The 27224-nt window shown below is 34.0% G+C and overlaps 1 protein-coding gene across 1 annotated transcript; it reads left to right on the top strand.

Annotated features, from left to right (window-relative positions):
* Window positions 1–839: 839 nt before the first annotated feature.
* LOC114400778 (probable inactive leucine-rich repeat receptor-like protein kinase At3g03770) lies at window positions 840–7585 on the top strand. Its single transcript, XM_028363412.1, has 8 exons — window positions 840–1086; window positions 1179–3019; window positions 3126–3259; window positions 3821–4064; window positions 4745–4956; window positions 5047–5072; window positions 5678–5789; window positions 6931–7585. Exons 2-8 carry the CDS (start codon window positions 1675–1677, stop codon window positions 7144–7146), a joined length of 2289 nt encoding a protein of 762 aa, XP_028219213.1. The 5' UTR covers window positions 840–1086; window positions 1179–1674; the 3' UTR covers window positions 7147–7585.
* Window positions 7586–27224: the final 19639 nt, after the last annotated feature.

The following is a 27224-nucleotide window of genomic DNA, read 5'->3' as shown; positions in this document are numbered from 1 at the left end:
CAATCAATTTATTTTTTTCTAAAATCAAAATTTTAATATTTTTTTACAAATTTTTTTTTCTAAATGGTGTGTGAAACGGGGTTGGGGATACCCGATACCCAACGGATACGAGAATGAGACAATAAACTCAAATCCGTCGAGTATCGGGTATGAGTATGGGGATATGTTGAGGAGTCGGGATAAGAGATTGAGAAGACAATACCCGTACCCGACCCGCCCCATTGCCATGTCTATCCTCATGTTGTCGCACACTCGCACTCATTCCAATCAGCAAACGTAAATAATATTCCCTCAATTAATCAATTTTGTTGATATACATAGGGTTTGTTTGAATATTTCGTCATTGGCCTTCAAATGGCATTTCATGAACGAATCGAAGAAGTATCTTCTGTGTTTTTTCATTGGATGTGTCTTGAAATGCATCCCAACGCAAATTAGATGAAAATTCAAACATGCACATAATCAATCATATGACCACAATTTTTTAAATAATTATTATCAATTTTTTTCTTTCTTTTAAACTATACAATTTCTTTATCTTATTTCCACTCTATTTCTCTTTTATTTTTTGTTAGACTAAACAACATAATATTTTCACTTTATTTTTTATTGATTTATCTTTTCTTCATTTCTTTCCTGCCTATTTCCACTCTTTGTTTCCTTTCTCGTTATCAAACAATGTGTATAAAGAAAAACAGCATTAAAGTCGTTAAATAAGAAAATATAAGAGTCATTGCGTGCAAAACTATTGAATAGTAGTAATTATTAATTAACGTCATAACCTGACTTGAAAATGACCAAAGAGAGAAAATACATATAAATTAATAATAGATAGATTCATTACTACATTATCTTTCAGAGTTCTGAAGCTGTGTCTGCTATCTTCTCTGTTCTTCATCTCCTCTCCAATAGTTACCGACCCCATTAATGGCAGCAACGCCACTTGGAACAACGCAATAAATGTCTTTGTCAGTTTACATGGTACGGCATTTTCAACTACCTAACCTACCTTGATTTCAAACACGTTCACCGTTGAAGCATCAAATTCTGCACGACCAATGACTCAACTTAGTTTCACTTCCCAAGGTTCTGTTCTCTGTTTCCTCTGTTTTTCTCTCTCACCATCTACATTAAACCACCCTTCCATATAATGGGTCGTTCTTTGTTTTTCCAAACAGGTGCTCCGTGGTGCAAAGTTACAGGTTTTACTCCGTGAACCTCACTGAACACTGTCCAAGTTCCTTTTCTTTTTTCCTTCTTGGTGCTCTTCAATTGTGTGTTGTGTATGACATGTCTGAGGAGATGATGCAGTGTTTTAACCTGTTGACAAGCTTTTAAAAATTGGTTGGTAACCGCTATTTCAGCCACAACGTCAAAGTTTTTGGGTCTCTTCTCACTATAATTATGGCTGCATCGACTGCATTTGTTCACAATTTCTCGCGATTCTGGCCTTAAAGTTTTTAGGGGCTCTGACACTACAATTGCGTCTACAATTTCCTGTGATATCAAGAACTGTGACGAAATTGCGACCACCACTGCAATTTAAAACCTTACTTGTTGGACGAAAAATTCCTCTGGGTGGTCTAGTTTTGACATCTCTGAAGTTTGAAGGATCTGTTTTGAGTCTTTTGACATATTCATCAAATTTGGTGCGTGACGTTCCAAGCTGGTTCAATGAGACATTTCTGTTACCTTTATCTTGTGGTTCTTTCATGGTTTTTGTTCATCCCCAACACTCATGAATTACAAGCAGCTCAGACTCAAGCCTTGTTCCAGTTAAGAGTTTATCTAGAGTACCCTTCTTCTCTTCAAATTTGGGAAAATTACAATTGGGACCTATGCAGTATTTCTCCCTCTGCAAATCTGAGCATTAAATGTGAGGATGATGAGGTAACTGAGCTTAAAATTATGGGAGAAAAGTCTGAGAAGCCGCCAATGTTCAATGGATTTGCAGATCCTAATCAGACACTATCCATGAATTTTTCCATTGATTCCTTTTTCACCACTCTGACAAGGTTGACCAGCTTAAGGGTTCTTAGCTTGGTGTCCTTGGGGATTTGGGGGCCACTTCCTGATAAGATTCACCGTTTCTCTTCTCTTCAAGTTTTGGACTTGAGCTCCAATTTCATATTTGGAGCCATCCCACAAAAATTATCCACAATGGTAAAGCTTCATGCACTGACCCTTGATGACAATTATTTTAACACCACTATGCCTGATTGGTTTGATTCCTTGTCTAATCTAAATATCTTGAGTGTGAAGAGCAATGGTTTAAAGGGTTCATTCCCCTCCTCACTATGCAAAATTAAGACACTTGAAGTGATTTCCTTGTCCCACAATGAGCTGTCTGGGGAATTACCTGATCTGGGTTCTCTCACTGGTCTACATGTTCTGGATTTAAGAGAAAACCATTTAGAATCTGAACTACCGTTGTTTCCTAAATCAGTGGTCACAGTTTTGCTTAGCAATAACTCATTCTCAGGAGATATACCTAAGCAGTTTGGTGAATTAGATCAGCTTCAACATCTAGATCTGTCTTCAAATCACCTCAGTAAGACACCGCCATCTACCTTGTTTTCTTCGCCCAAAATAAGTTATTTGAATCTGGCAAACAATGTGCTAAGTGGGGCCCTCCAAGACAAACTTAGCTGTGGGGGCAAACTTGGGTTTGTGGACATTTCTAGTAACAAGTTAAGTGGTGGACTTCCTTCTTGCTTGGCCAATACTACTGATGGTAGAGTTGTCAGATATGCTGGAAACTGTTTATCTCTGGATTCTCAGAACCAAAATAGTGGGTCTTATTGTAGAGAATCTAGCTCTGGATGGAAGAACTTGAAGAAATGGAAAGTAGCTGCAGCAATGGCCATCATTGTTGGACTTGTTCTTGTGGTTTTGGTGTCTGGAGTCTTCTTATGGAAAAAATATCATTCCAGAAAGAAAACTGGGCAGGAAGTGTTGCTAAAAATTGTTCACGATAACTCCACAACTGGGGTTCCATCTGAGATCCTTGCAAATGCTAGTAAGTACATTTTAGGCCTTAGTGGTGTGTATTTAATTCTTCAGATTTTAATTGGGTATGCAATTTTCTAACATAGTAATAATGTCTTGATTCCTATGGTTTTCAGGATTTATTTCTCAAACAGTGAAGCTAGGGACACAAACTACTTCAACCTGTCGACATTTTTCGATAGAGGAATTGAAGGAAGCCACAAAAAACTTTGACTTGTCAACTTATATTGGTCAAGGCTCCATAGGGAAGGTACCATTCAACCACTCAAAATGTTGTTTGAAACTTTGGATATTTTTTTTTTCTTTTTTCTTATTTTAAGGGAGGATATATTACTGAGGTGGGTGCTACTTTTCTACCAAGTTATCTTAAGGAAACAAAATTGAATAGATTTTAGTTTTCAAATATTAATTGTAAGTAAATTATTCTTCAGAATGAAGGGTTTCTTTTTGTCATTGTTAAATACTAAGTTAACTGAAAATAAGTACATAGAGTGCAGAATTAGGAAACTGGCTGTAAACCTGAAAATGCCAAAAGTACTTGAGTTTCTGGAATGTTGCAATTTCTGAAATCCTTGTCAAGATTTCACTAATCATATGCACATAAAGAAAGTAATTGTTTTGGGGCCTTTACTCTTTTTTTATGGATAAATGTTAATTGTTAAAATATTAGTTTTGTTAGCAAAGGGAATTTTCCTCCTTAATAAAAAGTCAAGTGATTTAAAATGTATATATGAAGACATAGGAAATCTTTGTCAAACTAATTTTTATGCTCACTGCAAATGCCTCTTTTAAGTCGTCTGTCATATTACAGCTGTTCAAAGGTAAACTAGAGAATGGATCCTACGTGGCGATACGATCTTTGGCTCTGTCAAAGAAATGCTCTATTCAAAATCTTAGAGCTAAATTGGATTTACTCTCAAAGCTTCAACATCCAAATTTGGTTAGCCTTTTGGGCCATTGTATTGATGGTGGTGGACAAGATGATCCCAATTCCCACAAGCTTCATCTTGTATATGAGTATGTGCCAAATGGGAATTATCGTACACATCTCTCAGGTTAGTGTGGCATAATATAATAGTATGCATATTATTAAAAGTGCATAAATTTCCCTACTTATCTATTTGGCTTCAATATATAAAGAATACCTCAATTGGGATGTGTCTGCATAAATAACTCTAGTTTAAGTTTGTGGATCTTGTTGCTATTGAAGAAGGAAAGGTGTCTCCACTTAGCATGGAGAAATTTTCCTTTTCATTTAGAAACAGATTGCATTCAAGTTCTGAACAATAATCATACATAAATTTGATAATTGGAAACTAGTATGCCACAATGACTTGATATTTTTATAAGCAAAAAAAATTATTAGAATAGTGAGTACAAAGGGTATCAAACCCATTAACATGAGCTACAACATTCACATAGCACAAGAGCTACCGAAATATAATGTCATACACCAAAACCACCCGCCAAAGATGATGCCAAAGTATGATGATTTAACACTTCTTTTTGTTTCTAGGCTTGACTTTATGATGCAGCACTCCTCCTTAGGGTTGTAAAGAGCTGCTGCATTCATAACATATCTTTTCTTATGACTGATGTATCATTTCCATCCTTCATATCCCTTACGTTTTTATTACTATAATCAGTATTGTTATAACTTGCAGCAATTATTTTTGGACATCATATCTTTCTTGAAGGCTTTAATCCACTAATCTCCCTTCATTCAAACATGCAGAATTTTCTGTAGATAAGGCACTTAAGTGGTCTGATAGATTGACAATTTTAATTGGAATTGCAAAGGCAGTGCATTTCTTACATACTGGTGTTATACCTGGCTGTTTTAGTAACCAACTAAAGACAAAGAATGTCTTACTTGATGAACACCGCATTCCAAAACTGAGTGACTATGGTATGTCCATCATCACAGAAGAAATTGAAAATTTTGAGGTATGTTAATGGCAATCCAATGTTGCAGTTTTACCATGATCTAATATAATTGATCCTCAAGTGACTCTGCTGCTTATTTGTGTTGTACAGGCAAAGGGTGAGAAACCAAAACCATGGTATGCTACCAAAGCTCATTTTACTTTAGTAGAACAACTTGCAATTGGAGTACGAACTATCTTGTTATGTTTTATAAAATTTGAATTACAAAATTTCCACAATTTCCACTCTACCTATTGCCAAGTTTTAAATTGCAGTCCTCAAATTACAAATGTGGCCACAATATTAAAGTTTTGGAGGTCTCCGCAATCACACTGTTATCGCAATTGCGACCGCACCAACTTTATTTGTCTACAAGTTTTTGCAATATTAAGGTTTTGAAAGTTTTTGCAACTTTAATTGTAATTTAAAACCTTGCTTCCAACCTAAACCCCAGTTCTCTATTGCACTTTGTACCATTATTTTATTCATATACTCATTACCATCACTACACATCCACGAGTTATGACTACTGTTATTTTAGCATAACCAAATCATGCTTAACTTCCACTGATATGGGGATTTGTTTACATATTAGGATTTTGTATTTGCCACTACATGTCCCAATTTTAGTTTAGTCGTCACTTTTTTGTTTTATTATTTCACAATCCATTATCAAGGGTCCTTCTTTTATACTTAAATTATTTTGTGTATAACAAACAAATTGTTCATTTTTCTCTTGTAGCCCACGGACCAAAGCGGACGATGATGTTTATAATTTTGGATTCATATTGTTTGAATCACTTGTTGGACCCATAGCATGCGACAAAGGTGAAACATTTTTTCTAAATGAAAAGGTTAGTAATTTTTTTTCTAAGATTTTGCTTTTGAATGAACAAAACTACTGTTTTACTGAATATATTAAACGTCGTGATGATTTTTTCAGTCATTTTTTTTTCATTCTTATTCATTTTCATTGTGCTAATTCCGAAAATTTAGAAATTATTGTGTATATGTATTGTCATTATATATTGATTGCTTAATCAATAAGTAATTGATTTGAGTGGTATTATACTCGATCCTCTTAAATAAGATTTCAAATTCTAAATGGAAAAATCATAGTTGAAAGAAGAGAATCCTACTAAAGGTGGTTAGACGAGTTTCTGGACGGATATTAATTATTAGTAAAATTGATAGAATACTTAATACCAATAACATGATTATAAAAAAATATAACAATTTCCTAAATCTCTACATGTGGCATATAAGGCCGTTAGTTTGAGAGTTTTTTTCCCATAAAGTTTTTTTTAATTAGAAATATGATTTCAAAATATTACAATAATTATGTATTTTTTTATTTATACAAAACTAAAATATCAAAACAAAGTTGTTTTAGTACTTTTCTTAAAAGTTAAATTGTAACTTCTTAAAATAACCGTCACCAAATCGATTACTTTATTTTAAGCTCATTTAAACAAGCATGTTGATAAAAAAATTTAAATTATGAAGTCGAAATCCTTTTGGGTCAAATATGGAATATAAAAAGCTCTAGGATACTTCCATTTTCTATTGTTATGAAATGTTCATTTCCTTTTTGATTTAGGCTTAATATATATGTTACTTTTTATAAACATGAAGACTTTTAATTTAAGTCTTTCAATTTTTTTTATTAATTTTGGTTTTTATATATTTTAAAAGTGTGAAAATAATCTTTATTGTAATGAGATATGCATTAGAGACATGTTACTCATCATTTTAAGATGGTTATTAATGTGACATGTTTAAATGTATGTGACATTATCACTAAATAATGATAGATATTGTTTGAAGAAAGTTATAAAGATAAAAATGAACGGTTTTTTATATTTTAAAAAACATATAAAATACATATTTGTTGGTACTATACTAGCTACTACGTACACATTTAAACCTTTTACTTATTATAAATGGTTAATTTTTGAATTTAAGACCTTAAGTGATGATTGGTGAACCACACAGGCATCCTTTGGCAGTCAAGATGGTCGAAGAAAGATTGTGGATCCTATAGTGTTGACCACTTGCTCTCAAGAGTCATTATCAATTGCAATCTCAATAACAACTAAATGCATATCTCCAGAATCTTCATTTCGTCCCTCTTTTGAGGATGTCCTATGGAACTTACAGTATGCAGCTCAAGTCCAAGCCACAACAGATGCTGACCACAAATCAGATTAATTCTACATAACATCATAGGTCCAACCAAAGTGTGCAGTGTAGGAGGCTCAAAACTAGAGCTTCAACTCCTCCATATTCCTTGTCCAACAATGCTGATAAAGAAATCAAGGATCTATATATAAGCACAAGCAAAATTAAAATATAAAGGTATAGTTGTAAAAATGATGCTCACCCCATTTTTTATTTTGTTTACTAGAGTTTTGATAGGAAATAGTTAGAATTCACGGGCCTCTTAAGAAGAGTGAATTAGGCCAATGAAGCAAATCATGAACTTGACTAACTACTGATAGGATGAATATGCTCCGTGAAGATATTTGGTAGAAATTGTAACAATGGATTATGGAAAGGTCAAATTCAAAGAGTTGCAGGGGCAAAAGATTTCTAGTGGATGCATTATACATGATGTATAGTACATCGTGTTAAGTTGTTTAATTTTTAATTGGTGATGTTTAATTTTTAATTTGACCTATGAAGAAATGGAAAACTAGGAAAAATAAAGCAACGGTGATAGAAAAAAAAAACCATGCACATTTTATATGGAGAAAATGATATTAAAAGATTTTCCCATACTTAGTTTTGGTTTTGATCCCTATCCTATAAAAGTTTAGATTTTAGATCTTTTAGTTTTACAAGTATACACTTTTGTCGTTATAGTTATATTCGTTTTAGTTTTGGTCTTTACAATTTTATTTATATATATATATATATATATATATATATATATATATATATATATATATATATATATATATATATATATATATGATAATTTTGTTTTTAATTTATGAAAGTCAACTATAACAATAATATTGATTTGACCCTAGTTTTTTTTTAAATTGAGGAAGTTGAAAATTAATCACACATTGTAGACTTTATTTTTTTTTTTTACATTGTGGAAATGCCATTGTGGAGTTTAATTTTTTTTATTTTAAAAAAGTTGGAAGTGACATTGAAAACGTGAAACTCGTTTATATCATTATTTATGTGATAGTACAAAATATCAGTTCTTTTCCATTCAAATTTATTGTTCTAAAACTTAGGTATGTTTAAATAAATTTTTCATAAGTGTTCATGAGAAGAGAAAATAAGAACAAATGAAATAAGTTTATTTGTAGAAGATAAAAAAAAAGATGATGGAATTCACAAATCGAGGGGTAAATTGGTTTCTAAATCAAATTAAACTTTAAAAATTAGAGTTTAAAAAAAAGCTTTTTTCTTTTTTTTTCTGAAGATTGTATCACGAACTTTTGATAAACCAATATTTAATCAATCACCCTTAACACAAAATCTTTTGTTAAAGTTCTTTCTCAAAAAATATATTTTCTTTAACCCTCGCTAAATTGATCAAAACTAGAATGAGAAAGAAAGATAAGATCAAGAAAAGATGTACATCAATTTTTATACTGGTTCACTCTCTATTTCTAGAAAAGCTAATCCAATTATCTAATCCAAACAAAATTAGATTTTCTATATGCATATAGAATTCTTATAAGCAATAACAATCAATCTCAGTTCCTACCCTAGAAAAAGAGACTAAGGTACCCAATCCTAGGATCCTCTGTGAATAAGAGCCTATGAGAAACCTATCCTTAGCCTAAACTAGAAAACCTATTCTATCATGCCTTCAGAAGTTCATGCATATACTAACAACATGTAAAACACACGAAAAATTGAGTCAAGGAGAGACACAACCTGATCAATCACATGCAATAACCTTTGCTTGAGTGAATGAATGTCTTCTTGAACTCAAGAGAAATTCACACCTCTCTTTTTACCATGGAAGCTTATGAAAATCAAAGTTTAAAAGTTGTGAGTCACACACGTATTCTAAACACTTATTCTTATATATTTTTTCTTCATAAAAGTGAGAACACAAGATGGTTATTTGTAGAGAAAACAGTTATAACCACCTGTAAATGATTAATTAGTCAATGTAATTGATTATTTCAAAGAAGTAATCGATTATATTATAATTTCAATATATTAAAGTGTTCTTCCCAACATCTGTAAAACTTCCAAGAATAATGTAATCGATTAGATTTTTGATGTAATCAATTAAAGTGTTATTGATCACTTCTGGGAACACTTTTAAGAGAGAAGTAATCGATCACGATCACATGGTAATCAATTAGAGCAGAGACTCATGAAAAACTAGTCATTGTCTCAATTGAACTGTGCAATTGATTACGATTAATTGGTAATCGATTAAACCGAAACTAGAATCTCTCTACAAGCTACACACACTTGTGTAATTGATTACGATCAGCCTTGTAATCGATTAAAACAAAGAGTTTTATGCATTGAAGAAGTTTCTAACTTTAGAAACAATCTTCTTACTTCTACATGATGATGGATGATGTACACATGAAAAGATAGATACTAAGATGCAACAATCAATACATATGCTACTCAAAGAGTTGGGCATGCAAAAAGACAACTTTTTCAAGCTTCTTCATGTTGCTCCCCCTATCTCTAACAATCTCCCCCTTTTTGGCTTTGATGCCAAACTTGAATTGCCATTTAAGTGCATTTGGAGAGACTTGAGAGTAGAGACTTTTCTTAGAAAACCTGAAAGTTTCTGAACACTTAGAGAAGTGTCAATTCATATCATCATCATCATTAGGTAGAGTTGTATATGATGTGTGTATGCAATGCACTACTTCTTCCTAATGCAATGCTAATGCAATGTTTCTCCCCCTTTTGGCATAACAAGGCCAAAAAGTCACAACTACTCATAAAGTAAAAACAGACGAACATATGATGTGAGAACGAAAAAGATCATAGCATTTCATTCATAGAAACAAAACATTACAACTAATCATTATACCATTATAAGAGACTAAAGCTACTTAATAAAAAAAATAGAAACAAAATTGAATATAATCAGAAATGACAATCAAACAATTGAACTAAGCACTTAAAACACCACTAAGCTTCATCCTCACCGGGGTTAAGGAGGTTGCTAAGGGTTAGCCTAGTTTCAATGTTTTCCAGCCGGGTAGTTATATTTTCCAATGAACTATGAACTTCAGCTGAGTGCTTTTGATAGAGGTGAAGCATAGCATCCATCTTCTAAATAATGAGTGACTCAAAAGGACTCCATTGATGTGCAGGCTCTTGTGGAGCTTCAGGTTCAACTTTTTCTTCCACTTATTCAATGTTTCTAGCTGTTGGCTCTCCAACCATTATCCATTCATGATCAACAAACCTCATTCCAAGCTTCTTGAGATGCCTTTTGATAATTTCACTGGATGCTTTGGTAAAGTCCACAATCCTATTAGAGACATCAAAATTGAAGTAGTCAATGAATCTTGAGGCAAGTACAACACAAGGAAATTCATAATCCACTAGATGACAACTCTTCAACATAATGTCTTCAATCAGCAATACCCAGTTCATCTTGATACTTGATTTCAGACCATAAACAATATGTAGATCATCATCCATTACTTGGGCATGATTACTTGACCTCAGAATTAAAATGTAGGTAATGAGGTAAACTAACATTCTGTCCTCTATAGTTTGTCCACCAACTCCTAAGCGATTCCTCAAGTTCCTAGCAGGGTCAAGAAGTATTCCCCTATAAGTCTGCATCTTGTTGTACCCATCAGGCGCTTCATCGAACTTGCAGACTCCACCCATATCCAGATCGACTACTTCCTTCCACACAATAGTATCAATGACCATTTCTACTCCATTTATAGTAGAGAAGAGGTTACCTTCAAGGTCAACATGTGCACATGTGTAGAAAACCTTCTTTCATCTTGTAGTCCAGATATTTGGGGATCCTTATGTTTTTTACAACATAAATCATCTTGTAGTCATTCTTCTTACTTTCATCTATGAACCATGTCTCCCAGCGGTTGAGAGCAGCCTGTGAGCATTCGCTTTGCTTCCTCTTGAAATTTTTTGCTCTCTTCTATGCTCTTGAAGGATTGCTCACCATCTTGAAGAGGAGACAAAGGATTTGAGAGCAGAAGATGTTTGGGTTCAAAGAGGGGTGGTAACAGGAGGTTTTAGAAGAGGTGTTGGTGTGATTTGCGGATAGATTTAGGTTGGCTTGTAAAGAGAGGCTGAGTCATTTTGGTTGGTTGAGGTGGGTGGTGGGAGTAATTGCAGTAATAATGTTGGTTGATGAGGTGAAGATGAAGAGATGTAGCAGATTACACACACAAAAAAACGCAAGTAATCGATTAAAATAACATAGTAATCGATTAAATTGACCCTTGTTTTCACCAAAAACCAAAAGCCGATATAAGTAATTGATTAAAAAGTAGTTGTAATCAATTAAATATGCCAGTAAAAACTCCCTCTAAGGCCTTTGAATTGATTCAAATGTAAGGTAATCGACTAAAACAGAACACAAAGCCAAAAAAAGCCATCAAATCACAACATAATTGATTAAAACGAAGCAGTCATCAATTAGAACAAAACAAAACGTCAAAACATAACTTTAAGCCCAACACATAATTGATTAAAATGATGTAGTAATCGATTAAAACAATAAATCTTGCACCATAACACCATAAATGCATAAATTGTAATCGATTAAACCATGGAATAATCAATTAAAACAGAAGATTTCAAAAATTGAAAAACACACAACAACATAGTGTAATCGATTAACGTGAGAGAGTAATCGATTAAAATAGTGAAAAACATGAAATGAAAAAGTAAAACATGTATTTTCAGAGAAGAAACAACTACGCATCAACATATCAACATACTAAGAGATTAAAGAAAAATAACAGACGTAAAGAGCATATATAACAAGCAAAATGTACTAAGCATAACATCATTCAAAACTAGATCTATCTAAGATACCTAGTTCATTCCTAATAAAGAAGAACCTATCTCTTGCTAGAGGTTTAGTAAAGATGTTAGCTAGTTGATGTTCACTATCAATAAACTCAATGCAACAATCACCTTTTGATATATGATTTTTTAAAAAATGATGTCTTATCTCTACATGTTTGGTTCTAGATTGCATGACAGGATTTTTAGAGATTGATAACACTTGTGTTGTCATATTTCAAGGGAATGTGATTAAGGATTACTCCAAAGTCTTCAAGCTATTGTTTCATCCAAAGACTTTGAGCATAACAACTTCTAACTGCAATATATTCTGCTTTTGCAATGGATAGTGCTACACAAGCTTGTTTCTTGCAGTTCCAAGATACAAGAGAGCTTCCTAAGAGATGGCATATCCCACTTATGCTTTTCCTATCTAGCTTGCACCCTGCAAAGTCAGAGTCTGAAAAGCCAATTAGATTTAAGGAGGTACCTTTGGGATACCACAAACCAACATTGGTTACGCCCTTAAGGTACTTAATGATCCTTTTAATAACTGTTAAGTGAGGTTCCTTAGGATTAGCTTGATATCTTGAACACAAGAAAACACTAAGCATAATATCTGGCTAACTTGAAGTTAAGTAAAGAAGTGAACCAATCATAACTGGATACCTTGACTCATCCACTGATTTACCTTTTTCATCTAAGTCAAGATAAGTTGATGTTGCCATTGGAGTTGATGCTTCTTTGCACTTTTCTATGTTGAATTTCTTGATTAGTTCTGTACAATATTTTGTTTGACATAGGAAGGTTCCATGTTTCATTTTCTTGACTTGAAGTCCAAGGAAGAAGTTCAACTCTCCCATCATAGGCATCTCAAATTCTTTCTGCATAGAACTAGAAAATTTCTTACACAAAGTTTCATTAGTTGCACCACATGTACAAATTCTTCCCCACATAAAGTTCTCCTATTAAACACTCTATATGCTTTGCTTTGCAACGAATAACCAAGAAAAATAGTCTCATCAGCTTTTGCATCAAATTTTCCAAGAGATTTTGATAACTGCTAAACATGAGTTGTTTTTTATAATAAAAATATAACGAAAATATCCTTAAAAATAATTATTTAGCAGTTATTCATGCTTAATTGTTAAGAATTGATGTTTTTCCTATTCATGGCTTGCACATATAAAAAAGAGGGATTAAAAGCCTAAAACAGGAAGAAAATAAGCAAAAAGTTGAAAAAAGATCCAGCCTAAGACACGCTGAGTGCGCAAGGCGCGCTCAGCGTGAAAACAAGCACTGGCGCTAAGCGAGGAAGAGGCGCGCTAAGCACGAATATAGGTACCCGCGCTAAGCGAGTAGCACGCGCTAAGCATGAATACAGGTACCCGCACTAAGCGAGCAGAGCGCACTAAGCGCGAGAACCCAGACCCAAGTCCACTCTAGCAACTATAAAAAGAGAGTCAAGCCAAGGAGAAAAGATACACCGAGTCTCAGAGCACTCTAACACACGCTCAAAGCATGAGAACTCTCCCTAAGGGAATTCTTTTCTCTCTTTCATCATTTTCTATTCCTTTTTTTTTTCATCCCTTCTCCTCCATCAGTTCTTATACCCCTTTTCTAGTGTAAGACCCCTTATGGCTATGAGAGGCTAAACCCTTAGTTTGAGCCTGACAGGTCTAAAAAGCCAAAAGATATATTATACACTTCATATTTATCAAGGCAACATGTGTTTTATTTCCTATTATCCTTTCTTACTTTTAATGATGCAATCCTATCCCCCAAGGGCATTGGATAGAAGACTCCAAGAAGATTGGGCCAGAGATGCTAAAGAAGACCCTAGGGTTCTCATGAGTCTTAGAGTATATTTCTGAGTCCATGGGCTCAGTATGAGCCCACTTATCTTTGTACATATTAGTTTAAAGTTTCATTATTTTTGGGCCTTGTATTTAGGGCTCCATAGTATAGGGAGGACACCTTAGTAATGTAGGATTTTTCAGCCTTTGTATTTTAGGGCACCTAGACTAGTTTTTGTATTAGGGGTAGTTTTGTAATTTCATATGCATTAAGTGCACTATTTGATGTGTGTGTGTTGGGAGATAAATTTAATTGAATTGGGAGAAGCTCAATCCAATTAAATTTGGGACCATCTTAAGGGGGAGGTGAGCATTTGCTTGCTACACCCCATTGCCACATCATATAGTCACACTTTGTGCATGTCCTTCATGCTTTACATGCCTCATGACACCTAAGCACACTTAGTGGAGAATCTTGGACTTGATCTTGGATTAGTGGGTTGAACCATAACTAAAATTCACTAATCATGATTAGTGAAATTTTGGCTCCACCAATTCAAATTCAAATTCAAGTGAAATTTAAATAGAAATTTAAATTTCCTTCCAATTTTGTGTGACACTTAGGCTATAAATAGAGGCCTTGTGTGTGCATTTTTTTCAACTTTGATCATTTAAGAAATTACACTTCAAAGTTCAGACCTCATTTGAGGCATAAATTTCATGCCCCTTCTCTCCCTCTCCCTCCACTCATCTTCTCCTACTTTTAAGCCCTTATCCATGGCTTCCTATGGTGGCGAGCTTGTTCTTGACTCATCTTCTCATTGAAGTGGCATCTCCAATCACCTTTCCTCCTTCTCCATTCTGTTGCCATTGATATTCAAGAGGTAAAAGACTTAATTGATGAAGAAGATCCAAGGCCTACAAGCTCTACTTGGAGCATGTGGTATGAGAGCATCTTCATCTAGGTGATGTTCTTTTGCTTCCTCTATCTTTTTATTCGGTCAATTCACTTTAATTCCTTGTTCTTCATCTTCTTCTCCATGTATATCCTCCATTGTCTTGTGGTTTGGTGCTGTATTCAAAAAAATAAATCGATTAAATCTTAGATCTACACTTGTTCTTGCATTTTTAAGGTTCAAATTTTATAGATCTACTATAGAATGATGTTTTTGTGTTGATTTTAGGTTCTATCATTTTATGCTCATAATATTATTGTGCTGAACCTTTAGATCTCAATTTTCTTGCAAAATATTGATTAGAAAAGAAAACACAAAAAATCTAAGTGTAAATCACTTCATTTATGTTATCTAAGAGTCATGTTTAGTCATAATAATTGTCACATTATGTTCTAAGTTTGTGTTCAATTTTGATTTTGTTGATTGAATTCTAGATGCATTTGTTCATGTATTCTTGCAATTATTAGCCTATCATTTGAATTTTGAGTCTAATTCATGCATGTTATTTAGTTCATAACATGTTCTAAATCAATTCCTAGAAGTAGTCTTGTTGTTGAACTTTTTTTTTGTTTTCTAAGTTTCCTATATGATGCGTATGAAGAAATTGAGTTGTGGCTGGATTTGTGAATCAAAGTAAATCTTAATCTCTCTTGAATTTTTTTACTCAAGACAACTAAGCATAAGCAAACACAAATTCTATCTATCCAAGCCTTAAGGAACATAAACACTACTATCTATTTCTAGGTTGAAATTCTGGTTGCTGTCAGTTTAGGCACACTGTCTTCTTAACTTCACCATGGCTTGAATACTTTGAATTTTGAGATAAAATTTTTACTGAATTTTATAAACATCTGGAAAAAAATTATAAAAAAGAACCAAGTGATTTGGATAAAAGAAAAAAATAATAAAAATCACACAAGCTCGCAGGAAAATCAGTGTCTAGGAAAAAAAGTGAAAGGAAAGTGTGGTTTTTGTTTTGGCTCAAAATTTGTTCTACTATTGGTGCCTATTTTATACCAATCTTATTTATGAAATTTCAATTGAAAAGTAGCATGAAAACAAGTGCCAAAACTAGAGGTTTCTTGAGTCTTTTTTTAATAGTTTTTTTACTCTACTCTAGAGCCATTCTAGGTTTCTCTTTGAGTCCTAGCTTGCTTTTATGTGCTTTTCATTTCTTTAATTGTTGAATAATACTTGAAAATTTATCTTGTTAAAACTCTATTGGTTTAGCTTTCATTTCATTTTTTGGTCTTTGGTAATTGCTTGTCTCTTTGTTTCCTTGTTTGTGAGTTTCCATATAGGGAATTGGAAAGGAGGATTGATGCCATCCCTTGAAGAATTTGAGTCAAGAAGCAAGGGGCCAACCACCTTAAGAGCTATTGGAATAAGAAACACTCCAAATTTAGTGAATTAACAAAGAGATAACAACCACCAAAATTGAGAACCTTTTTGTAATTTTGTAATATACAATTTACTTTCCTTCATTGCTTTCATATTTTGTAACAAAAAGGCCTTTCATTGTATGTGTGTTGGGAGCCTCCAATAGGTTACCAAACTTCTATTTGTGTGTAAAAATTTTAGGCAATTTTCCCTTAGGATAATGAGTGTTTTGTTGGGAACCTTAAATGTGGTCATCCAAACACTATTAGGATCCGTCTAGTTTACATTTCTTGCACTTTAATTTCTTGCTTACTTTCATAACTTATTTTCTTTACTAGTCATGCCTAGTTTATCTTGTTATTATATAATAGTTTCTTCTTGCTTATCATGCTTATCTTGAGTTCTTTTGAACCCTACATTTTACCTTTTACAAATATCCGTCAAGAAAGAACCACAACTTAGGAACCAACATGAGTCATCATTCATATAGTGTTAATGGTGAGGGTACCAGTCATAAGGACCCTCTATCTAGAATCTTAGATGAGTTGAGTTCCCTCAAGTTATGGAAAGAAAAACTAGAAAAAAAAAAGAAAAAGGAAAAGAGAGGGTAGAAATAAATCAAGATGAGAGGGAACAAATAAGGGAAGAAGAAATAAGGAAAATAAAAGAGTTAAGAAAAGAAAAATATGCCTCCTATAGTAGTTATGACTCTTGCAAGAGCCTAAGTGAAGAACTTCGTGACTATTATGAAGGAAGGCATAGGTCACATCTTAGACCTCACTCCCATAGGAGAGGAAAGGAAAGAAAGCCTCAATAGGCTAACATTAACCTCCCACACTTCCATGGGAAGGACAATGTAGAGACTTACTTAGATTGGGAAATAAGGGTAGAGCAACAACTTAAAAGGATGTCTACTTCAAAATCTTATGGCTCTCACTCTTATTCAAAGAAAGACCAAGGTCAAGGCATCTTAGGGGCGGCACCTTCTAAGCCCAAAGATAATAAGGGGAAAACAATAGAAAAACAACCCCCTAAGGCTAGTATGCAAGAGAAGACTAGCTTTATAAAGTGCTTTAAATGTCTTGGAAGAGGACACATTACTTCTCAATGCCCCACCAAGAAAACCATGATTATGAGGGGCCAAGACATTTATAGTAGCCAAGATAAAGCTACTACTTCATCTTCCTCTAGTGAAAGTGAAGAAGCAAAAGGGGAGGAATCTAGTGAAGAAATCTACCCCCAAGAAGAAGGACGACCTTTAATGGTTAAGGAAAAGTGTAAGGAGGTAAGTGTCTCCTCCAAGAGGTTAGCTAAGAAGGAAAGTCATTTTGCAATAAAGATAAAAATTAAAGAAACTTTCCCTCTTAGACAACCTCCACATCTTCTCTTTTGTAAAAAGACACTTGTTAGCACTGCCACACCTTTTGGGCTTGAGGTTATTCCTCAAGTAAAGGAGTTGTTGAATGAGGGTTTGGTTCGTAAGACCTTAAATTCTTGTGCTCTGTTGGTGTCCAAAATAGGTATTATTAGGCACCAAATTCCTAAAATAGGTGATATGATGAATGTGTTGAGTGGTGCAACCCTCATTTTTAAAATCACTCATGCACCCAACATCTTCATGATTCGTGTACATAGGGACTCATTAGGTAGGTTTGTTCTTATTTTTGGTTTCAATACAAACCTAGGTGCTCATATGGGACACCTTAGGTTTGTCATATTTTTTTGTAGGAATAATCAACGTGAAAATACAGAAAAGGGTATGTTTTATTGCATTATTTTCCTTAATTTTTTAAATAATGATCAAGGGATTTCCACGGACCCTAAGAGAATAAAGGTCATTCCTGAGTGGCCCACCCCACCAAGTATAAGGAAAATTTGGGGCTTCCATGACTTAACAAACTTTTACAAAAGGTTTGTATCATATTTTTCTATACTTGTAGCACCTCTCATTGAGTTGCTGAGGAACCATGTTTCCTCATGGGAAGATGCCTAAGAAAGGGGTTTTCAGACCTTACCCTACTCCAACATGCCAAACACCACTAATATATATGTTTTTATTCTTTTTACAGGTGTTGAGGGAAGAAACCATGAGTTTCAAGAACCTTTTCAAGGGGAGAGGGAATGATGAAATCCTACCCCCCAAGGGAATTGGATAGAAGACTCCAAGAAGATTGGGCTAGAGATGCTAAAGAAGGCCCTAGGGTTCTCATGAGCCTTAGAGTAGATTTCTGAGCCTACTTATCTTTGTACATATTAGATTAAGGTTTCATTAATTTTGGGCCTTGTATTTAGGGCTCCATAGTGTAAGGAGGGTACCTTAGTAATGTAGGATTTTTCAACCCTTGTATTTTAGGACACCTAGACTAGTTTTTGAATTAGGGGTAGTTTTGTAATTTCACATGCATTAAGTGCACTATTTGATGTATGTGTTGGGAGATAAATTTAATTGAATTGGGAGAAGGTCAATCCAATTAAATTTTGGACCATCTTAAGAGGGAGGTGAGCATTTGCTTGCTACACCCCATTGCCACATTATATAGCCACACTTTGTGCATGTCCTTCATGCTTTACATGCCTCAAGACACCTAAGTACACTTAGTGGAGAATCTTGGACTTGATCTTGGATTAGTGGGCTGAACCATAACTAAAATTCACTAATCATAATTAGTGAAATTTTGGCTCCACCAATTCAAATTCAAATTCAAGTGAAATTTGAATAAAAATTCAAATTTTCTTCCAATTTTGTGTAACACTTAGGCTATAAATAGAGGCCTTGTGTGTGCATTTATTTCAACTTTGGTCATTTGAGAAATTACACTTCAAAGTTCAAACCTCATTTGAGGCATAAATTTCGTGCCCCTTCTCTCCCTCTCCCTCCACTCATTTTCTCCTACCTTTGAGCTCTTATCCATGGCTTCCTATGGTGGTGAGTTTGTTCTTGACTCATCTTCTTGTTGAAGTGGCATCTCCAACAACCTTTCCTCCTTCTCCATTCCGCTACCATTGATCTTCAAGAGGCAAAGGACTCCATTGATGAAGAAGATCCGAGGCCTACAAGCTCTACTTGGAGCTACATCATTCATCCTTACATCATCTTTGGGGATTAGGTGCTCAACAAAGGGTAATCCTTAATAAAAATACAAGAAAGGTCTTGCATGGATCAGTTTTAGGAATTAGTCGCTTGAACGAGGGTAATTTCTAATGGAACTAAAAGGAATATGTATCTTAATAAAATCATTGCTAGACATAGAGTGATTGCATTATGCCCATGCATCAATGCAAACATCTAAAATTAGAACTTTATGCGTTTTATCTATTGAATCTTTGCAAAGACATTTGAGAGATAGATAAGTTAGATAGGCTTGTTATCGTGAGACATCAGGGGCAAGTATTCTAATAGACGTGGGTAGGAAAAATTCATCTAATTGATAGAGAAAAATCCAAAATAATACATCTTAGGCAAATAAGGCATGCTAGGTCCTAACATTCCCATCTCATTGAATTCCCTACTATTTCTTTTTGTTCTCAATTAATATTTATTATCCCATTCTTTTAAATTCATCTTTTATACCTCATATTTTCCTCTTATAAATTGGAAATTATACAACACAAGTGTAAAACAAAGTTCCTGTGGAAATTGACACTCGGACTTCCAAGTCTTTACTACTTGGAGATTAGTTTCACTTGCCAAACGATTAACAAATTCTTTGTCATTATTTAAGACAAAACATTTACAACCAAAGACCCTTAAATGAGATATATTTGTTTTTCTTCCTTTGTAAAGTTCATAAGGGGTTTTCTTTAGAATAGGTCTTATAAGTACCCTGTTTAAAGTATAGCAAATAATACTCACAACATCAGCCCGAAAGTACTTTGGTTGCTTTGTTTCATTTAGAAGAGTTCTAGCTCTTTCTTCAAGGAATCTATTTTCCTCTCCACAACACCATTTTGTTGAGGTGTTCTTGGGGTGGAAAAATTGTGGTGAATTCCATTTTCTTCAAAATACTCATTTGAAATTCACTTCCATGATCACTTCTAATTGAAACAATATTAAGGCCTTTCTCATTTTGAATAACTTTGGTAAGTTTGCGAAAAACATCAAAAGCTTCATTTTTGGTTTTCAGAAACAAAGTCCAAGTGAACCTTGAATAATCATCTACAATTACTAAGCCATAGTAGTTAACACCTAAACTTATAGTTCTTAAAGGTCCAAATAAGTCTATGTGAAGTAGTTCAAGGGGTTTTGAAGTAGAAACAACGTTTTTACTTTGAAAAGAATTTTTAACCTATTTTTCCCTTTTTGACATGCTTCACACAATTTATTTTTCTCAAAGTCCTTTTTAAATGAGTTTTGGAATATCAATTAATAAGTCCTTTTTAACTAGATGATTGAGATGATGCATGTTTATATGTGCAGCCCTACGACGCCATAACCAAGAATCATCAATCTTACTTACCAAGCAAATAAGTTTATTAAATGATGCATGTTCAATATTCAACATTTAGATATTACCTATTCTTTTACCTATGTGAACAACCTCACCAAATATTGTTTCACAAATGAGACAACAATTCTTGTTGAATTCAATTTTGAAGCCTTTTTCACATAGTTGACTAATGCTCAAGAGATTGTGCTTAAGTCCATTAACATATAAAACATTTTTTATATTTGTGTCTTGTGCTGATTTCCAATGTTTCCTTCTCACATAATTATTCCCTTATTATTGTCTCCAAAAGTGACATATCCTCTTTCCTTTGACCCAAAGTCTACTAGTCTGGACTTGTCACCAGTCATGTGCCTAGAGCAGCCATTTTCCAAGTACCATAGCGAGTCCCTTGCCTTTAGGCACACCTACAAGACAAAATCAATTAGAGAGGTGGTACCCAATTGAGGTTGGGTCCAATGGGGTTAATTTCCATAATTAAATATTTAGGAATCCAAACACATTTACCTCTAGGAACATTAAATCTCCTAACATAGCATTTATAAGATGTGTGTCCTCTTTTCATGCAATAATGACAAGTCTTTGCTTTAGGCTTAGAATGCACTATGTTTTTCTTTTTGGAGACTTTGTTTGGGTTCACCTTTTTGGAGGATGCAAACTTGGTTTTCTTAGAAAAGGTAGTTTTCTTGTTATACCCCAAACTAGTCTTATCGGTAGTATGCTTTTGCACACTGAGCAAGTGACTAAGATCACTATTTTCTTTGTTCATTTTTCCAAACATATCTTTAAGATAAGAAAGCTCAGCTTGCAACTTCATACGTTCTACATAGTGATCATTTTTTGAACTTTTCAAACTTAATTTGCAAAGATTTGTAATCATCCATATTAAGAGAAGTAGATGCACAAACACAACCAATGACTTTATAGCTTGAAACAAGTTTTTTTTTATTTTCTTGTCTCAATTTATCCAGCTCACTTTGTGTTGAAGCCAATTTAGTGAATGCATTTTTAAATCTCTTCTCAACTTATTGTTTGAAACAACAAGCCTTTGCGCTTCATCATGAATTTCATTAAATGCTTCCTAGGCTTCTTCAAATTCAGAATTTGCCTCAATTTCTTTAATGGTTGAGGAGTCATTCATTGAATCTACCATCAAGCACACATTTGCAATATCTTCTTCACTAGAAGAGTCGGAGGATGTGGATGCATTGTCTTCCTAAGTTATATAGGCCTTTTTCTGTTTCTATTCTTTTTTCCTTTCTTTTCAGCAAGTTGTTTTCTAAGGTAGACAGAACATTCAAATTTGATGTGACCTTGGTTTCCATATTTGAAGCACGTGAAGGTGTTGTTGTTGTTCTCTATCTTTTTTTAAGGTTTAGAAAATTTTCTGTCCTTGAATATTTTGAGAAATTTTCCAAACTTCTTCACCATCAAGCTTAAATTCTCCACATCTTCGTCATCACTAGATCTTTCTTTACAATCTTCCTTTGAAGAATTAACCTTGAGTGCAATTCCTTTTCTTTATTTTTCTGTTTCTTCTGCATGAAATTGTTGAATTAAATCATGTTCATATGCAAGTAATTTTCCGAAGAGAGCTTCCATCGACATTGATGCTAAGTCCTTAGATTCTTTGATCGTTGTGATCTTTGGTTCCCAAGTTCTTGTATGATAGTTGAGGATTTTGATGTTTGGCTCATCATCTTCAAACATTTTTCCAAGACCAAGAAGGTGACTCACAATATGGGTGAATCTTGTTTGAAGTTTTGAAATGGTTTCTCCATTCTTCATTTGGAAAGCTTCATATTCGGATATAAGAGAGTGTTTTCTTGCTCTTCTTACATTTGAAGTGCCTTCATGAGTCACTTCAAGCATTTTCCATATCTCTTTTGCACTTTTGCACCTTGCAGTGCAAAAGAATTCATCAAAAGATAAACCCAAAGTTAAAATGCTTTTAACTTTTTGATCATCTTGCACTTTTCTTTTCTCATCATTTTTCATCTCATCCCATTCTTTAGGTACCAATTCACCATTTACTTCTTTAGTTGGTATAAATGGTCCTTTAACAATAGCATTCCATGCATCGAGATCAATTGACTCAATAAAGATTTCCATTCTTTTTTGCCAAAGCGAAAATGTTCTCCCTCAAACAATGGAGGTCGATTGAGGGATGCACCCTCTTTGAAAGTGATTTGTTTATAGCACATTTTAGAAAAACTGTGATCTTGAACAACTTTCAAGATGTAGCTCTAATACTAATTGAAAAAAGATGATGAAACTCACAAACCAAGAGGAGGGGGGGTGAATTGGTTTCTAAATCATATCAAACTTTAAAACCAAAGTTAAAAAACTTCTTTTCTGAGATATCACAAACTTTTGATAATCCAATATTTAATCAATCATCCTTAACACAAAATCCTTTGTTAAAGTTATATCTCAAAAAGATATTTTCTTTAACCCTTGGTAAATTGATTAAGACTGGAATGAGAAAGAAATATAAGATCAAGAGAAGATGTACACCAATTTTTATACTGGTTCACTATCTATCTCTAGAGAAGCTAATCCAATTATCTAATCCAAACTGAATTAGATTTTCTATATGCATATAGAATTCTTACAAGCAATAACAATCAATCTTAGTTCCTACCCCAAAAAAAGAGACTAAGGTATCCAACCCTAGGGTCCTCTGTGAATAAGAGCCTAAAAGAAACCTACCCTTAGCCTAAACTAGATAAACCTATTCTATCATGCTTTCAAAAATTCATGCATATACTAACAACATGTAAAACACGCAAAAAACTGAGTCAAGGAGAGACACAACCTGATCAATCACATGCAAGAACCTTTGCTTGAATGAATGAGTGTCTTCTTGAACTCAAGAGAAATTCATAACTCTCTTTTTACCATGAAAGCTTACGAAAATTGGAGTTTAGAAGTTGTGAGTCGCACACGTATTCTAAACACTTATTCTTCTCTTTTTCTTCTTCATAAAAGTTAGAATACAAGGTGGTTATTTATAGAGAAAACAATTATAACCACCTATAAATGATTAATTAGTCAATGCAATCAATTATTTCAAAGAAGTAATCGATTATGTTATCATTTCAATCGTTTAAAGTGTTCTTGATCACTTATGGGAACACTTTTAAGAGAGAAGTAATCGATTATGATCACCTGATAATCGATTAAAGTAGAGACTCATGCAAAATCAGTCATTGTCTCAATTAAACTATGCAATTGATTAAACCAAAACTCGGATCTCTCTGCAAGCTACACACTTGTGTAATCGATTATGATCAACCTTGTAATAGATTAAAACAGAGAGTTTTATGTATTGAAGAAGTTTTTAACTTTAGAAACAATCTTCTTACTTTTACATGGTGATGCATGATGTAGAGAATTTTTAAAATTTACAAGAATATGCATAAAGTTTTTTTTACAGAAAAGAATAAATAATGCTCTTGCATAAGGTTTGTGTCTTCTTCTTTAAAGCATCTGATATTTATAGCCTTTATCTTCTAGTATCTGTTGTCTCACAATGATTAGATTTCTGCACTTGATCTTCCTCTAATGATATTGGCTATTGGGGGCATTAAATGCACATCCTTTGTTTATGCAGAGAGTCTATTCTGGTTGGTTTTCGTGTTGAGTACTTCAACAAAAAAAAATGCAATTTTCAAAACAAAATGCATTCGACAAAAATGAAGTTGAATTGATTTTTAACTCAATTTTAAAACAGTTTTACATTCATTATCAAAACCAAGAAAAAAGGTTTTTTGAATTTGGATTTTAGTTTTAAAAAAAAATATTCTAACCACCATCACTATATTGCCACCACCATCCTCGCCTCCACCATTGCCACTGCCGCCGCTACTGCCAGTGTTCCACCACAACCACCACCGCCACTGCCCCCACCTCTACACCCTGCTGTTGCTGCCTCACCACCACACCAATGTCACCATTGCCACCACTACCATTATCGTTGCCGCCACCATTCCACCATCGCCACCACCACCACAATCGCCTCCACCATTCCACAACCATCACCACTGCCACCACCACCGAACCTCGCCTTTGCTGCCTCCACCACCATTCCACTATTGCAACCACCACCACCACCATTGTTGTCGCCATCATTTCGCCATTTCCATCGTCATTGTCCATGCTGCTACCATTATTCTAACCCAACATTGTTGTCGTTGCCACCACCACCAGTTGCAACTACCATCACTAGCGTCACCTCCACCACCATCGTTCCACCGCTACTATGACCATCATCGCCATCATTTCGCCGCCTCCATCGTCGTTGTCGTTGTCGTTACCACTATTCCACTCACCACCACCCATAATTTTAAAAACTTAATCGGTGATTAACCTAGTTGCATTGGGGCACTGGGTCAATGGTTGAACCAATGGGTCACTAATTGACCCGCACCACCCAACCTTTATAAAAAAATTAAAATTTTATACTAAATGCTAATTGACTTGCATGACCTAATTCATTTCTTCCCTTGGGTGTGATCCGACTCGGGTCAATGGGTCACTGGTTTAACCGCAAATCTGATCAGACCGTACCAGATGGCATCAGATTCAACGCATGATGCATCTGTTAGGCAATTTTACCCGATCAGACTTGCGGGTCGTGGTCGAATTGGTCGGTTTGGATTTTAAAACACTATCATCACTATTCCACCGTACTACTATCACCATCACCACAATTGTTGCCGCCACTATTCCAACCCCACCATCACCATTCCACTTACACCACCACTATCGCCACTATCGTCACCGTCACCACTCCCACCTCGGTCACTATCTCTACTACCACCATTATTTCATAGTAGAGTAGGATAAAATAAAACAGATGACTAATTTTTATTTATCTTCAATTTCAACATCTTTTTTAAAAATTAAAAACAAAGAATAAGCTGAAACTCAAAATTCAAAACTAAAACTAATTTTATTTTTTAAAAATTTTAAAACTTAAATTAAGCTAAACTTATGCTTTAATTGATTTTTGTGTTTTTTCATATTAATTTCTAGATCCTTTCAAAAGCTATTGCATCTGGCTTACGTTTTTTTCCCTCGATACACAATACTTCCTCCATTTCTTTTTTTAAAACATCATTTTTTAGTCGTTCGAATTTGAGGTAGTTCTTGTTTTAGTTGCCTAATTAAAAATCTGTTTTTGTTTAATTTCACAAATTTTCCAAAAAAAGAAATATTCTTAGTCTCAAAAGTGAATTTGAGTGACTAAAAGGAATAGATTTTTAGTCCCTTTTAGTCTCTAAAGTGAATTTAAGGGACTAAAAAGGAGTTCAAAATTAAAAGTGTCACAAATTTAAATTAATTCATTTTTTAAAAGCTAACCTGTCATTAGAAAGTAGGTTTTTGGCTCCTCGAATTCTTGTGGCTATACAACTAAGTTCAACGTTGAACTCTACACTATCTTTTATGGTTTAGAGATCCTTTGGAACCTAGGAATCAAGCTACTTGTTTGTCAATCAGATTCCAAATTGGATGAGTTAATCTTAATTGGTACACATCCTTTTCACCCACATAAGCCATAATAAGCCATTGATTTATATGACGAGGCTTTTTAGTTTTTTGGATGAGTTACTCTTAAATGTTACGCATCCTTTTCACCTCTCTTAACGCTATATGTTTAGTTGATGCTCTGGCATTGTAACTATCAGGGGCTAGTTTGCCTGTTTCTGTTATTTTTTCTACTTGTAAAAAACACATCAGCTTAAGCACAAGATATGCCCAAATCAAGGTTTTAAAATTGCGGTCACAACGTCAATATATTTTGAGACTCCACAATTACATCACAATCGTAGTTGCGATCACAGCAGTCATATTTTTCTGTAATATAAAAGTTTTCTGACTCATCACAACACAATGACAATCACAATTTAAAATCATGATCCAAATTAAAACAAATTTAACATCTATCACAAGGAAAGAAAACACCATCTAATACTAAAACGGACCTGTATTCCAGTGCCCTACGTATATACAATCAAGGACCATTTTGCTGAGCATAGATAATTACTAAAATAAGACCCGGGTAGTGCTTTGTCCCGGTGGATGGACGATCTTCAAGCTTAATCAGCGCTGATGCAAAAATCTTCCCAAAAAGGCTTAGATTTCACCATGCGCCCAAAAACCAAGTGCTTGGACTTCCGCAGATGACATTTTCAAATTAATCCTAAGCTAATTATTAATTACTGTAATACTTTAAATCCATGCATGAGTTAATTTCCTTAGGAGTTACGTACTCATCTAATACAATATCTGAGAAATTATGTGTGTGACAAATCATACAATAAAAGAAAGAAGGAGATATAAGGTAGGTGGGATGACCAGAGAGAACGAAAGAGGAAAAAAAATTGTAAATTCAATCTTTTATACTGACACTAACATTTGTCTTAAAAAGAATACTATAAAAGAAAGAAGGGTTTGAGAGAGTATTTATGCAAAAAAAAAATAAAAAATAGAGTATTGAATAAATAAAAATGTCTACACAACATCACTCTGAAATCAAAACAGTTGCAACTGAAGGCATAAGCTTTGATTATTTTATTTAGTCTAATAACGCTAATAAACCAAAGCATTTATTTAGTCTAATAACGCTAATAAACCAAAGCATTTATTTAGTCTAATAACGCTAATAAACCAAAGCATTTATTTAGTCTTATACTCGTCTT

The sequence above is a fragment of the Glycine soja genome, chromosome 19, assembly GCF_004193775.1.
Source record: "Glycine soja cultivar W05 chromosome 19, ASM419377v2, whole genome shotgun sequence".
NCBI lineage: Eukaryota > Viridiplantae > Streptophyta > Magnoliopsida > Fabales > Fabaceae > Glycine > Glycine soja.
Note: the sequence above shows the minus strand (reverse complement) of the source record. Positions and strands in the feature narration are given on the sequence as shown.